Raw genomic sequence first — 14,916 nt, 5'->3', positions numbered from 1 at the left:
AAAGCCGCCCTGCCAATCCAGCCAGAGATGTCACTCCATCACCGTACCGCTACCCGGTTGTTAAGGAAACGACGGCTTTTATTCCAGCTACGTGATGATGAACGACTTTATAAATCACTTTTCCATACGCCGTGTTATTCTGTTTGTGCGTTCTGGCTTCGCTGGCAACCATGACAACCATACAGAGATCTTATGTGGGGTTTGGTCGGATTACAGGGCAGGACGCGCACACACACACACGTGCATACGCGCGCGCGGTAAAGTGCACTGTACCACTGCAAGGTCGCTGGTTTTCATTAAGTGTCTATCTATGGTATGTGGATAGATTCTTAAAGCTGCAGTCCAAGTATTATGAACCCTCCCAACCGAGAGAGTACTTGCAACTGTAACTGTGGCGTGGGAGAGCAAATATTTACATCCGGGAGAGAATCTCAAGTTGGCCAAAGGAGATATTTGGCTTATGGGCTTCGGGTAGTTCTACTTGTCACCCAGTGTGACCCAGTGTCACCCGCAGGTGTTCTACCCAGGGACACCAGTGTCTAAATGTCTCAATGGAAGAGTATAGACACCCACCTCCAACTACTGCAGATGTACTACGGTAGTTATATTGGATTAACCATACTCTACCATACAGATTGGTTAAAATAACGTCTTATTCATTCAAATACGTTCTGGATTGGAGCTTTAAAATGAATAGCAGTGGTTTGTACAGTTCTGTAATATGTTCCTTCCTATTCTGCTGTGGTCATCATTTCTATTCATTTCAAGCTGACACTGTCGTACTACAGAGTTTATAAATGAGCGTTCCAAGTATCCAGTGAGTTGTGTGTTTGTTACCCTCTGTGTCATAATGTAAACTTGTGTGTTTGTTATCCTGGGTTCCTTCGTTTACCCCACCAGCCTCGTCTGCTTGTTTTGCCTCTGGTACGGTTTACTGCAAACCCCCCCCGCCGCGCCCCGCCCTCGGAGAGCATGACCGTCGTGTCACGGCCGCACGCTCCGCGACTCGCCATCCCTGCGGGGAATGTGGCCGCAAAAACAAAACATGGTAAACGTTTATTTTTCGGTGAATGTTTATGGAGTGCAGGCCCGACCTCACTGCTGACTGAGAGCGGCGATTGGCCGCCATGGTTTCTGATTGGCAGACGTCTTTGTTTAAACGTCTGAAAACCTAAGTTTGTCTTGGTCAGCGTTCAGAGTTGTCAGGAAGAGAAGAGAGCAGGTGAGACGACACAATTGCAGTCAGAGTTCAGAACAGAGGACACCCATGAGTTTAGCTGGTCTGGACTCTGTGTGACTATACTGACCACTGGTTCTCAAACTTTTTCATGTCAAGGACCCTCAAATTAATATGTATTTGACCGCAGACCCCCATCTGAAAATATTTAAACAAGATTTGTGTTGTTAAAGTTAAAAAATAGTAAAAAATAATAATTTGCAGATCTACAATGCGACACGTTGTGAGGTTGTAGATTGTCTATTTTCAAATAGACGATGTATGTAGGGTTAAAGTGGTTAAACCGATATTGATGCTATATTAACAAATGTGGCTGGGGACCCCCCTGGGACCCCCTCAAGGATCCATGGCGGTCCCCGGATCACTGGACTAGACTAGCTCGGTGGTCTTCAAGTGCCAGGGAGCACTGGGGGGCCAGCTGGAAAGGAGGAAAAGGAAGAAAATAAAAAAGAGAAAGACAAAAGGATCAGATATAAAAAAAGTATAAGAATAACCATTTCGTAGGTGTGTGTATGTGGGGGGGGGGCGGCAGCCAAAGGTTATGGCTATTTGGGGTCCTTGGCCTGGTCAAGTGTCCTAGCTGCTGGGTGCTACCAGGAGGTCAGTGTGAGGGGTGGCATGAGTGTAAGTCTAGATCTGTGATTACCAGCAGACACCTCGCTTCCCACACGAGGAATTCTAGCACCGGCTGGCACAAATCAATTTCCTGCCCGGGAGGTTCAGGGAGCCACTGCAACACAATTACAACTCAGCTTTTGTCCCGAAGAACCAAAGAAGACCCCTATTGTTGTCTGGATTATTACTGAGTCACAGATTCCAAGCTGAGGGGGGGCCGGAGCTGAGATCACCAGTATGACTTCAAAACACACGCACATGCATGCACACACACACGCACACGCACACGCACACAGAACCAGTAAATACCGGGAAATCTTCCTCCCTTTGCTCCCTATGTGTCATATTCTGCTCTGACCTCCACCTGACCACCCTGTGCCTGGCTGTTCCTGTTCTACAATTAACCGTTCCAACTCAGAACTGTTCTACTACACTCAACACCGATCCATTCAACACTGTTCTACAAAGAACTGATCTACTCAACACTGGGCCACATGTGTATTATTCTACAACACGCTGAAATGCAGTCAGAACAGACTATTTCTATTTCAGGGGACCACAGCTGTGTCTGCAGTCAGGGAGGGGTGTGTGTGTGTGGGTGGGTGTAGTGTATGGTGTTGTTGGGGGGGTGCTGTCTGACCACAAACTGTCCAACTTGTGGACCTTCAGGTCACAGGAAACCCCAAGCCGTTTACATAAGCGCCTCCTGTCCGTGTTTATGGCTCGCGCACATTTTTGTTTTAGCAGGTCTAAACTCCCTGGATGGTTTATTTTGGTTCACTTGAACTGTGAGTGTTAAAGATACATTAGACTGGCAGCCTACTGGTTCCAGTTGATTGATATCTTGGGGGGGGGGGGGGGGCTGGCGGTCAACGTCGGGTCACAAGAGAAGTTGTTTTTTTCGGTGTGGAAATGTGTGCGTGGGAATGGCTTTTCGGCGAGGAGGAGAGGAGAGCAAAACAAAAGAGCGGAGAGGAGAGAAGGTGGACGTCCTGCGCTCCTCAGCCAACAAAACAGGAAGTATCTGAGAGGATTACACAGTGCATGCTGGGAAAGACATGCTATTAAAGAGAGGATGAAGTACAAGAAAGAGAAGAAGGGGAGACTAATCCAGAGAGAGAGAGAGAAGAAGAAAACATAACCTCCGCCTCCTGGCCTCCCAGCCTGGCAGAGATTACTACACACAGTACAAATTCTCAGTGTTCATTTATCCATTTGTAACTCTGAGCAGACACAAATGAAGCCAAATTGATCTGATCCTTATTTCCCTGAGTCACGTCTAACTCTGAGAGAGTGACTTATATTAACACAGAGGGGGGGAGAGAGAGAGAGAGAGAGTAGTTAATCCCCTAAAGCATCCATATATTCTCCCTCCTGGTCGGTTCTAAAACAGTGGAATGTAACGTGTTGTGTTTGAGCCTCATGTGAGCAGACGCCGCTGCTGAACAGAGATTTATGTGTGGAGACGTTGCCTTAAGCACAAAACCCTTTCTTTCATTCTCTCTCTGTCTCTCTCTCTCTCTCTCTGTCTCTCTCTCTGGTCTTTTCTTTGAAGCCGTGGCGGAGTGTTCCGAACTAACGACTGATATCAGAAATGTGTTTTCACTGCTTCCTGATTTATGTCTGACAACCACATTAGAGGCCTGTCACAACCCCCCCCCCCCCCCACCCATCTGCACACAGACGCCTCAGAGAACCACTGACTAAAATGTACATTTAGACAGTGGTGAAGTACTGCTACAAGTAAAGGTCCTGTATTCCCATTACTTGAGTAATAAGTACAAAAAGTAGTCCATGTCCATTTCACATTCACATTCATGTTATTGTAATATAAAAACATGATAACATATATATAACATATATATATCATTATATTATAATGATATATATATGTTATCATGAATGCATTCATGTGTTAATCCCTTTAATGTTGCAGCTGGTAAAGGTGGGGCTGATTTTAATTACTTTATGTGCTGCTATAATAATACGCATCTTTCACTTAATGTATGTTTTGTATTAATAAGCTAAGTCTGCAAAGTGTTAAATAATTGTAGGGGAATAAAAACATATTGTAATTTGACTGAGAAGTAGAAGTATAAAGCATAACACATTTTTTACAGCACCTAAAGATTTTACTTGGTACAGTACTTGAGTAAATGTACATTCCAGCACTGAATTTACATTCTACATTTCATCTATATGTTTGAGTGTTTCCATGGCCTTTATGAATTTCTCAGAACTCTTTGCTTCTTTACTTCAAACCTAAAATGATTAAGAAAAACAAAGTCATCCTTCCAGAGATCTGGAGACTGCTCAATAATTCTTCTTCGTTTTTGTATTAGTTTTTTTTTACAAAATAGAATAAAAATACATATTTCTATATCTGAAAATGCAAATCCCTTGTGACCAATTGCTACCAATCGCCAGGAGGAGACTGTGTCTCCTGTAGTGAATATAGGCCAGCGTTGGTTGATTAGAACGCTGTGTAATGGATGCTGATAAAACCCTGCAATCAACCAGCGCCTGAAAACGCAGAAAAACAACATGTACCCTTCTGCTCTCACTTAGCATATCTAATCTTTAAATCCTCACTTGGCCAGACCCAAGTGAAGCTCTAGATAAGGGAGAGAACGAGGCAGAGAGAGAGTCGAACGCAATTTAAACTTTGCCATACCATTGTGTCGCGTGCCGAAAATAGCAGATCAATAAGCTCACAATGTGTCGCGTCCACAACGTGATGTGAGCTTATAGATTGGCTATTTTCAGGGTGCGACACCAGCGTACGATTAAGTAGAGAGAGAGAGAGAGAGAGAGAGAGAGGGATCACCTTCACTGTTTATAAGACACACAACTAAATGTAAGCACACTTTTCCTCCTTCCAGACAGAAACTCAACCGTTGTTACTTTTGTTCTCTCTCTCCCTTTTTTGCTCACTCACCTTCGTCTGTCTTTCTCTCTCTTTCTCTTTCTCCCCCCTCTCTCTCGCTCTCTCTCTCTCCATTTTTGAGGATAGGCAGGTAACATGGGGGGGGGGCGCGGGGGGGCAGACAGATGCTCAATACTGAGAAAAAGATTTGAAATGGTAACAAATATTGCGATATTGGATATAATAGGGAATTTGGGCCTCGGTCCAAGTGACGCTGCGGTCTTCCAGTATATTATCATCACACAGCGAAACCACAAACACAACGAGCTGTAAAATGACGCCTGAAGGAGTTCTTGAAGATGACCTGGGAGTTTAGAGAACGGATAAAGCATAAATCCAGAAGGCGTTCCGGGACATAAAAAAGATATCGGTCTCTGTTTGCTGCTGTTTTCTTGTTACTACAGTGAGCTCCTGACAGGAAGAATGCAACATTGGGGGAGACAGTCAATAAGGCTTCCTGTAAGCTTGTTGCTGTGCTGTCTTCTCAGGTATCCAGTATTAAGGGAAGACAAAGTATTGATATGCTGGAGCTAAACGCTGTGTGACACTCGATCGAGACGAATCCTTCCCAACACGACCCTCTGTAGGGGACAGAGGAGGCTGCTTTTGCCTCTTAAAGATGAAATCTATGACATGTTTTGGTGTGTTTGTAAAAGAGCCAGGGGACACTGAGAGGCTATAGATAGAAAACACAGTCAGTGACGGGACGGGAAGCGCAGGAACTAATTTTCTCAGCCACTTAATATACTTCTTTGTAAGACAAACTAGCCCAAATAGCCAAAATAGGCTTAATGTGGTTAACATACATAGTTGATATTATCAATCATGAATATCAAACATATCAGACAGTCTACATTTCCCAGAAGGAAATGCATGTATTTAATTCAGTCTGACCAGAAGCAGGGATAAAACATTATCCCCACCGCCCATAAAAAAATGAATGGCCAGAGGAGGGGATATCAAAAGCAGAAGCATGGATTTTCCTCCCACCCCCTCAGCAAATCCAACCCTGACGTCATCCATTTTACAGTTCCATCTTACATTGTTACAGTTTAAGTGAAATAAGGATGTTCTCTCAATGAAACAAGTGAGAGAGGGAGGGAGGGAGAGAGAGAGAGCAGGAGGGGGGAGTCCAGCGTGACCCTGACCCCCCCCCCCCCACCCCCGCCCCCTCCTCTCTTTGTATCTCTCTCCTCCTCTGTGTGTAAGGCAGTGTAAGACCCCCATTTAGGGGGCACAGGGAGAAAGACAGAAATCCCTTTCTCAGGGAGATTAGTGGCCGGACGTTTGTAGTACAGAGGAGAATAGAGTAGAGGTGAGTAGAACACAGTAAAGTAGAAAAGAGTTGAAAAGTAGAAGAGTAGAACAGGATTTCATCCGTTCATCCAGAGTCGGAGTCCTCTTATCGTTAACCCATCGCTGCCCAGTCCATCTCATTCATCTGTTGCTATGGAGACCAACCCTCCACTGGAGTATTGCACCAAAGCATGTTGATCCACTTTAGCTTAAACCACTTGAACCCCAGCATCCACATTCTGGAGGATCATTAGCCAAAAAATAGCAAATCTACAAGCTCACAAAAATGTTGCAAAACAATGTGTTGTGAGTGTAGATCTGCTATTTTGGGCAAAGAGATTTGGTGTAGATGGAAAAAAAGTGGTCCAAGTACAGAGCCAACTCAGGTCCAGTTTAAGTCTAGATGGTTTAAATGGTTAATGTGTCAATGTCAGTGGTGTAAAGTAACTAAGTACAGTTACTCAAGTACTGTACTTAAGCACAATGTTGAGGTATTTTTTACTTAACTGGAGTATTTCCAATTTTCAGTACTTTTACTTCTACTCCACTACATCTTGGCAAATATTGCACTTTTACTCCACTACAATTACTGGAAAACTTTAATTACTAGTTACTTTGTAGATTTTGATTAGTATTACAAAACATACATTAACAACTTCCACCCTATACATTTCGGCCATTTGAAATAGCCGATCTACAAGCTCACAAGCTTGTAGATCTGATATTTTCAAAGGATTTCTATACATTTGAAAACTTGTGAAATGGGACATTCTGCATGATGAGTACTTTCTACTTTTGGTACTTTAAGTACATTTTGATACCAATACTTTTGTACTTTTACTCAAGTACATTTTTAATTCCGGACTTTTACTTTTAATTCATGTGAGTACTTTTTCCACCTCTGGTCAATGTCGCATAATAGCCCCGTGAAATGTACATACATGCAAAAAAAAATGTAATGCTGCTTTTGCTGCTCTTCAACCATTTAGGCATGATTTTGGTGTGGCTTCATTCATTTAATGAGTGGGGTTAAGGTGGGGTTAAGGTTACATTTAGGGTTTGGGTTAGACCACAGCTTTTCAAAGTGGAGGCTGCCAGCGGGCACTTTCAACCTGGTGTCCCTATTTTGGTTATTGTCCACATTTTCACAAATTTTCAAAAAAAGCCAAAAACAGCAGGTCTACAAGACCACAACGTGTCGTGATGTGTGGGATTGCAGATCTGCTATATTTGGTATTAAAAAAAAGCCATTTCACAGTATGAGGCCGCAGCCCGAGGCTATGGCTATTTGGGGTCCTTGGCATGGAAACATCTAGGAAGCCTTGGGTTACACTGACACTTGCTGTGATACTGACTGAGTTCATTCTCCTAGCTGAGGTCTCGCTGTGAGGGGTTTAGCATCAGCGTAGCGCTATTTCTGTGTTTCCAACCTCTTTCATGCATTCTCAATCTTGTTACCAGATGATATCCTCAACCCAGTTGTTCGCAGTGAGCTTGGAGAGTGACAGCTGGTTTCCCTATATTTTAGTTAACCATGCGCTCGGAGAGTGATTATGTACAGACGATACACTGTTTTAAGCACAAGAGCATCAATCTCAACGAGCTGCAGCTTCCAACAAGGCTGGCTGAAGGATGCACGAGACCGTCTGAAATAATCAGTTTGTTAGCAAGCGAACGGCTGCTCCACTGGCCCAGTACGGTCACGCTGAGATGAACGATGGCGGAAACATTCTCTTTGGCAAACTTAACCGGGGGTGTAATGGAGTGTGTGTGTGTGTGTGTGTGTGTGTGTAGGGGAGGTTGTATAAAACAACTGCAACAGATTCACATCTGAAACCCTGACACTCTGTTGTTGAAGGTTGTCGAGGCCGCAGAACTTAAAGAGGGCCGAGCACTGTACAGTAAAACTGATTTGAGAATGTGTAGATGAGTGAACTGTGTGTGTGTGTGTGTGTGTGTGTGTGTGTGTGTGTGTGTGTGTGTGTGTGTGAGAGAGCACGTGTTGGCATGGACCATCGCAGGTTCGCCTTTGAAACAAAGAGATGTTTTACAGTGGAGGAAGTGGTACTTGATCTGAGCACATGTTACTCTGACACGCTAACGTACACGCACAGAGACACACTCGTAAATCGCTGGGCCCCGGGTGTCGGATTGCAGAGGGGCCAAAGCCTGTGGGAGCTTGCTTGCCCCCCGCTTGCCCCCCGCTGTCCAGACAGATGCAGTCTGTCAAACACAATGTGGGCGCCCATTTAAAACCATTAACAAGACCCGCAGAAAGCAACCTTGATACATATCAGAGGCCCTGAACCGTTCTCTGTTGTTCTGCCAACAACCCTCTCCTCTCCTCTAGGGCTGCGACTATTGATTGTTTTCTTAGCGATTACTTTTTCGATTAATTGAATAATCGAGAAAACACTTTTGAAAAATATGTATTTGTTATATTTTATACATAAACAAACTGACAAAGTAATTCAAATATATTTTTTTATTATACAATACTCCAGGCACCCAGGCTGCAATGCCAGCCTGACAGCGTGTTGCGGGTTAGAGTTCCCGACGACCTTTGCTGCGTGTCACCCGCCCATCTCTCTCCCCATTTCCTGTCAGCCTACTTTCCCTATCCCTCTCTAAATAAAGGCATAAAAAAGCCCCCAAAAAAACTATTGATAACTTTTACTAAATCGATTAAATGTCTCTCCTCTCCTCTCCTCTCCTTCCATTACAGTTTAAGACTCACAGATGGAGTTTAACAGGGACTGGTGTTATTGTCAGACTGACAGGAGGCTTAATGTGCAGAGGTGACACAATGGTGGAGACTTATGATGTTTGAAGGATGGCTCCATTGTGCACACACACCCACACACACACACACACACACACGCACACACACACACACACACACTTCCACTGAATATTCACCACAGAATAGGGATGCTAGGCTTCACGTGGTTAAAATATATGTGATTTCAGAATATTGCAACTGCAGAAGTCCCAGAAGTTGTGGAGTCGTGTGAAGAGGTCTCTCTCTCTCTGTTGGTTGGAGGAGTTCGCTTGAAGAGTTGCATGTTCTTTGCAAACAAGGCATTAAAGTTTGCCGGTTTGCGTTACATTTCACAAAGGACGCTCCGCCGTTTGTTGATTTATTCACACGCCCCACATCTCATCTCTTCTTTCAACATGTGCACTAATTGCAGAAGCAGTAAAAATGAAAAGAACGGAGTAATCCAATAGAAGACAAAAGCAGAGCTTTAAAGCATATCTTGATGGGTCAGAGAGGAACAAATGTCCTACTTTCACTGTTTTTTCACATGCAGCACTACTGTGGCTGTGTGATGATGGCAGGCCACCAGGCCTTTCATTAAGCAGTAAAACAACTCAAACCGTGTCTTCCGACAGCGGACCCCTCTGAAGATGCCAGAGATTCTCCCCCAAAGGGGTCCGGCGTCCACCAGCCCTCCCCGACAGCTCCGCGTTAGTAATTCATAACACCCCCCCCCCCCCCCCATCTCCCACCCCCGGGGGGGCCACAACAAGGTCCTCTGGCCTCGTTATGGGGAGTTTTCATCACACATTCAGTAATGAAAACATGAGCGCTCATATTTTAATTATGAGACCTCTGCACTGCATAACACGCACTGTCTCTCTTTCTTTCATTCTCTCTCTCTCTCACACACACACACACACACACACACACACACACACACACACACACACACACACACACACACACACACACAGGCTGGACACCCCTTAAATAACTTGTGACATTTGCTGCCAACTACTTTTGAATCTCACGATGCTGGAATATTCAACCTCTAAGGTCATAATTCTATAATTGAGTAAATAATTCAAGCGGTTTCACGCTTTATACTGTTTTCTTTTTCTCCTTTATCATGCTTTCCTGAACACACAAACAAAAAACAAAGAGATGACACTAAAGTGTCGTCTTCTTTGTGGAACGTGCCAGAGAGGACGGGCCGCGATTCGCCCCACTTTCTCACCCTGCCTCTCTCTGAACAATTAATGCTCGTGGCTCCTCGTGTGGCAGGAGGCCACCGAACTCCTCGTTAAGCACATGTCACCACGCTGTATGACACCTTGTTCTCCCACTCCTTTACTCTGTGTCTCCTCCGCTCGCCCTCTCTCCCCCGACAAGTACAGTAAAATGTGAGAAGTAGACATTGTGAGGACCCTTTTCCCAGTCCTCACAAAAGAAATGAGTTTAGAGTTAGGTTTATAATTAGGAAAATATTCAGGTTGGGGTTAGAGTTAGGATGAAATATTTAGAGATTACGTTTAGTGGTAAGGGAGTTATGGTTGATTTATTCTTAGTTGCACACAGGTGTCGCGCACTTACTGTAAATGCGTCACAGTGCAACGCATTGTGAGCTTGTAGATCGGCAATTTTCGGGTTTAGGGTTAGTGTTCGAAATATTGCAAAATATTAGAAAATTGATGTCTTCACAAATATGGTAATACAAATATGTGTGTGTGTTAAGTAATTCATGACATTTATCTTCAGGAGGTGAGGGGGTCCTTGGAGCTCATTAGGGGGTCTTCTCATCAGCCCCTCAGTGACAGCCCTGTTCCTCAGGTCTTCCTCAGAGTACAGCAGTGGTTCTCAAACCTTTTTATGTCAACCACCCCCAAATTGATATGCATTTTGGCCACAGACCCCCATCTGAAAAGATGTTGTGCCAGGGACCCCCAGAAGAGAAGAATTGTGTCAAAAATATATAAATAAAAAACTTAGATAGAGATAGATATTTCTTAGATTTTTATATATTTTTTTATTTTATTTTTCAAAATAGAAAAAATCATGCCTATCCTTGACAGGTTTCTCTTTACTGAAACAGAAACGATTTCACCAACTTCTTTACACCTGTGAACCTGTGAAGTGACAAAGTTGATTCTGATTCTCAACCTGGCATCCCTATCATGTCATTATATATAAATTCTTTCTCCAAAATAGCAGATCTACAAGCTCACAACACATGTTCGCTGCTTGTGCATGGCACACCTTTGGCAGAGTATAGGACAAAATATATTTAAAAAATACATAAGTTTCAATATGGAGATACAGCCCGAGCGACAATAGTATATTGTTCACAGTTGTACATATTATCAGCGCATTCAATATATGGTCCAGTTGTACGTACCCCTGGTCAGTGTGGTGGGAGAGGGTTTCTTTGGGAGTTCGGAGAAGCTGCTCCCGTCAATCCCAGTTCCTTTACAGTCCTTCTTGTCAGCGGCTGTGGACACAGAGGACTCCATGTGGGACAGACTCTGGACAGGACAAACAGAGAGGACAAATTCCGGTTAAAGTCGTACACTGTTTACATTTAAAGTATTTTTGGCGACACTGGCTGTGGTACCGGACATGGACATGGTCATTTCAGCATCTGTTCGACCTTCAGAACTTCAGTAGTTCCGCCCGAAAGCACCGCTCCTAAACAATAAACCATCGGTCTGAGAGCTCAGTAAGATCCTCAGTGTTCATTTGGTGTACAAATTTGTACAGTTTCAAAGTTACAAAATGGAAAGATTAACACAAGATGTTACTGTATGCACAGTCACACACACAATGTGGACCTACATTATGCATGTGTGCGCACACACAAACAACAAAAACACACACACACACACCCGCGCGCACGCACACACACACACACACACACACACGGGCTCCAAATTGTTATAGGTACTTTTCTTCTCTTCCAAACTGTGGAGTAATTTCACATGCTGCGTTTGTGCGGTTCCAGACAGGGCGTGTGTTCTGGTCCGTCTGTCTGTCATGACATCATGTTGCATGTCCACTGTCTGTCAATCACTTTCACATTCAATATGGAGAACCACCCTTCGTCCAAGTACGTACCCCCCTCCTGTCAAACCTTTTCCAAAAGCTTTTTTTTTTTTTTACATAAAACGCCCTCTGTTGTTTGAGGGACGTTAATAGGAGGAATTAATAAGCAGGTTCATGTTTTGTAGCTGAAACACACGCGGTACAGATTAAAGCATTGTTGTGGAAATATATGTGATGTAAGTGTTGAGAGCCAAAGTGAGTTCCAATGTGTTTACCCTGCAGTTTGTCTGCGAGTGAAAACGTGTTTGCCCTGTCAAGGGAATTAATGGTGAGGTCAGGGCCTTACGCACACACACACACACACACACACACACACACACACACACACACACACGCACACGCACACGCACACACACACACACACACAGGTTTTCTCCGTTTGATGGATGTAATGACCCTACAAGGGAGCGCTCTATTCCAATTGTAAACGCGAGCGGACCCTTAGCACTGTGGCTTTGACCGCCCTCCACTGTGTCAATAGGTCCTCGCGTGTGTGTGTGTGCGAATGGCTAGATGACTTGGCAGCGTGCCACTTGTTTGACTTAGAGGAGACCCTACAAGATCATCCTCATCGCAGAGCAAACATGTCGCGGTCTGCCTGAGAGGCGAGTGGGGTTGGAGGCGGAGGTTCCTCTGCCTCTCGGCGGCCTGCGGTCGAGTTTTCCCCGGGCCGCTTTTCGAATGTCGGTGAGAAAATGTTTGTGGTGCCTGAAGCTGTGTTCGGTGACCGACCGCCTCGTTTTCAACCTGGTGCCCCTGTTTTCAGCATGTAGTATAGGTGAAAATCTTTCACATTGTGAGAAAACTGCGATCCATAACTTTCTGGTTCTCGACCCTTTCTGGATCAGGGCCCACTTGAAATTCTTGTAGTATTGATTTTGATGCTCAAACGATTGATCATTGATCAATGATCAATGAAACTAACGTATTGAAAACATTTTTTTTAGGTTTTAAGACAAAATACCATGAGTTTTGTTTTACATTTTCTTTTATATTAATTATATATTATTAAATTCTTTGCCAATTATTTGGGGGCCCAGTTGGCCTCGTGACCCACCAATGGGCCTCGGCCAACAGGTTCAGAACCAGTGTCACACCTGGAAATCAAACCTGGATTCCTGCAAACGCCAACATTTCTACTGCTGAGCATTGACATTTACATATATTATTTAGTATATTGTATTAACATACTCTTCCATATAGAGTGGTCAAAATTTAAATGTATTCACACAAACATGTAATGGATTGCATCTTTAATAATGGTAAAAGGTCATTTTGGCAATAAGTGGCCGTATGTGAGTTTGACACGAGTATAGAGATGTAGCCTCCATGTGGAAGATGTTAGTCCACATAGGGCTGACTGGGGTGACGTTTAAGGTCTGTCCACACCTGTTGGCAGCCAGGGGAAGTGTTCTGATTGAAAAGTAACACGAACACGCACTTTGAAGAATCAAAACTCATAAAGGCAACGTGTTTACGACTTGGCTGTCCCCCAAAGCACACGCAACAACACACAAAACACACAACTGCATGCCTAAAACTCTATTCCAGAGAAAATAAAGAAATGCATTTAGTTCTGCTATGTGGAAAATGCACGGCAAAATGTCAAGTGTAAAGTAAAGTGTAAAATTAGTCTTAATAGACGGTACATATCGGTGAAAATAGTCTATCTACAAGCTTACAACATGTTGCATTCGGCAGAGATTTGGTGCAGAGGGAAAAGAGGTGGGGACTTTTATATTCTACCCAGGATACAAACCTTGGTCCCCGCGCAAGAGCTGACATTTCTAATGTTTAGCAGCAGATATATTGCACTTTGAGCTTCATGCCATGCCTCTTGTCAACCAGTAAGGTGTCCTACTGATCACAGGATCTAAATCTCTTAATAGAAGAGCACCGCAGGTTTGTTAATTCTATTGTATTAACATACAATAACACTGCCATACAGGTTGGTCAAAAAAAATAACATTTTATTCATTAAAAGAAGTGATGGATTGCAGTATTAAGACGTTCTTTGTGATACAGCCATACAGAAGGAACACAGCACTCCATGGCCATTTTCTTTTGTAAACGCAGAAGTCCCGCTGGCAAAAGCTTGAAAGCCAGGCAGTGTAAAATGCCAGTAATGGCTCTATCAGCGCTCGTCTGGGTTACATGTGGCTATCCAACATGTCGCCCTGGTACCAGCCGCCGTGGCGACCGGGCGTCCATGTCTGTTGCTGAACCTTCGGAGGTGCCAGTTGCCTGTCAACCTCGCCAACGTAAGCCGATTAGAGGTGGCCGGCTAACGGGTTTAGCCGGGGCATCTGCTTCGCTTTTTTTTTCCCCCTGCCAAAAACGACCCTGAAGTCTGCCAGCCGCTCTGACCGACCGCCGTCATCCTGACATCAGCCTCAGTGATAGAATTCAATGTTCCCTTTCACTGGCTTTTTATCTTCCGCATGCAGTAGGCCTAGTTGGAAAAAGTACTCAAATTTTTCAAAGTTACTTTGCAAAAAGTATCTGCAAAGTAACTAGTAACTAAAGTTTTCAAATAATTGTAGTGGAGTAAAAGTACAGCATTTGCCTCTGAGATGTTAGTGAAGTAGAAGTAAAAGTATTGGAAATTGGAAATACTCAAGTACAGTACAATTACCTCAAAATTGTACTTAAGTACAGTACTTAAGTAAATGTACTTAGTTACTTTCCACCACTGCCGCCGTCGTCCTGACATCAGCCTCAGTGATAGAATTCAATGTTCCCTTTCACTGGCTTTTATCTTCCACATGTCCTGCTCTGGCCAGAAGGCAGGTTGTGTTCTGGTGCTGAAAAGCCTTGGCCCAGATAAGAGGTCACAAAGTACCGACACTAAGATCATATACACTTTAACACTGTAACGTGTCTGTCTGGGGCTGAAGAGAGGAGTGGGGATCCTCCCTTTTACTGTTCAAGGCTTGATGAACATCTGGTACCAAATAAACATCTAAAGAGACATTTTCT

The 14,916-nt window shown here is 44.0% G+C and overlaps 1 protein-coding gene across 3 annotated transcripts in view; it reads right to left on the bottom strand.

The window, feature by feature from the left end:
• Positions 1-14,916, bottom strand: part of gli2a (GLI family zinc finger 2a) — a 102,842-nt gene that overhangs the window by 68,979 nt on the left and 18,947 nt on the right. For all 3 annotated transcript variants that reach the window (XR_013932040.1, XM_080412875.1, XM_080412876.1), the window contains exon 2: positions 11,234-11,360. Coding sequence is in view for 2 of the 3 variants with exons in the window: in XM_080412875.1 (XP_080269001.1) it covers positions 11,234-11,348 (115 nt within the window). In the remaining variant the exon portion in view is untranslated. The remainder of the gene's footprint in view (positions 1-11,233; positions 11,361-14,916) is intronic.

The sequence above is a fragment of the Gymnoscopelus braueri genome (assembly GCF_963280865.1).
Source record: "Gymnoscopelus braueri genome assembly, chromosome: 18".
Classification (NCBI taxonomy): Eukaryota; Metazoa; Chordata; class Actinopteri; order Myctophiformes; family Myctophidae; genus Gymnoscopelus; species Gymnoscopelus braueri.
This window is presented reverse-complemented; position numbering and strand designations above follow the sequence as displayed.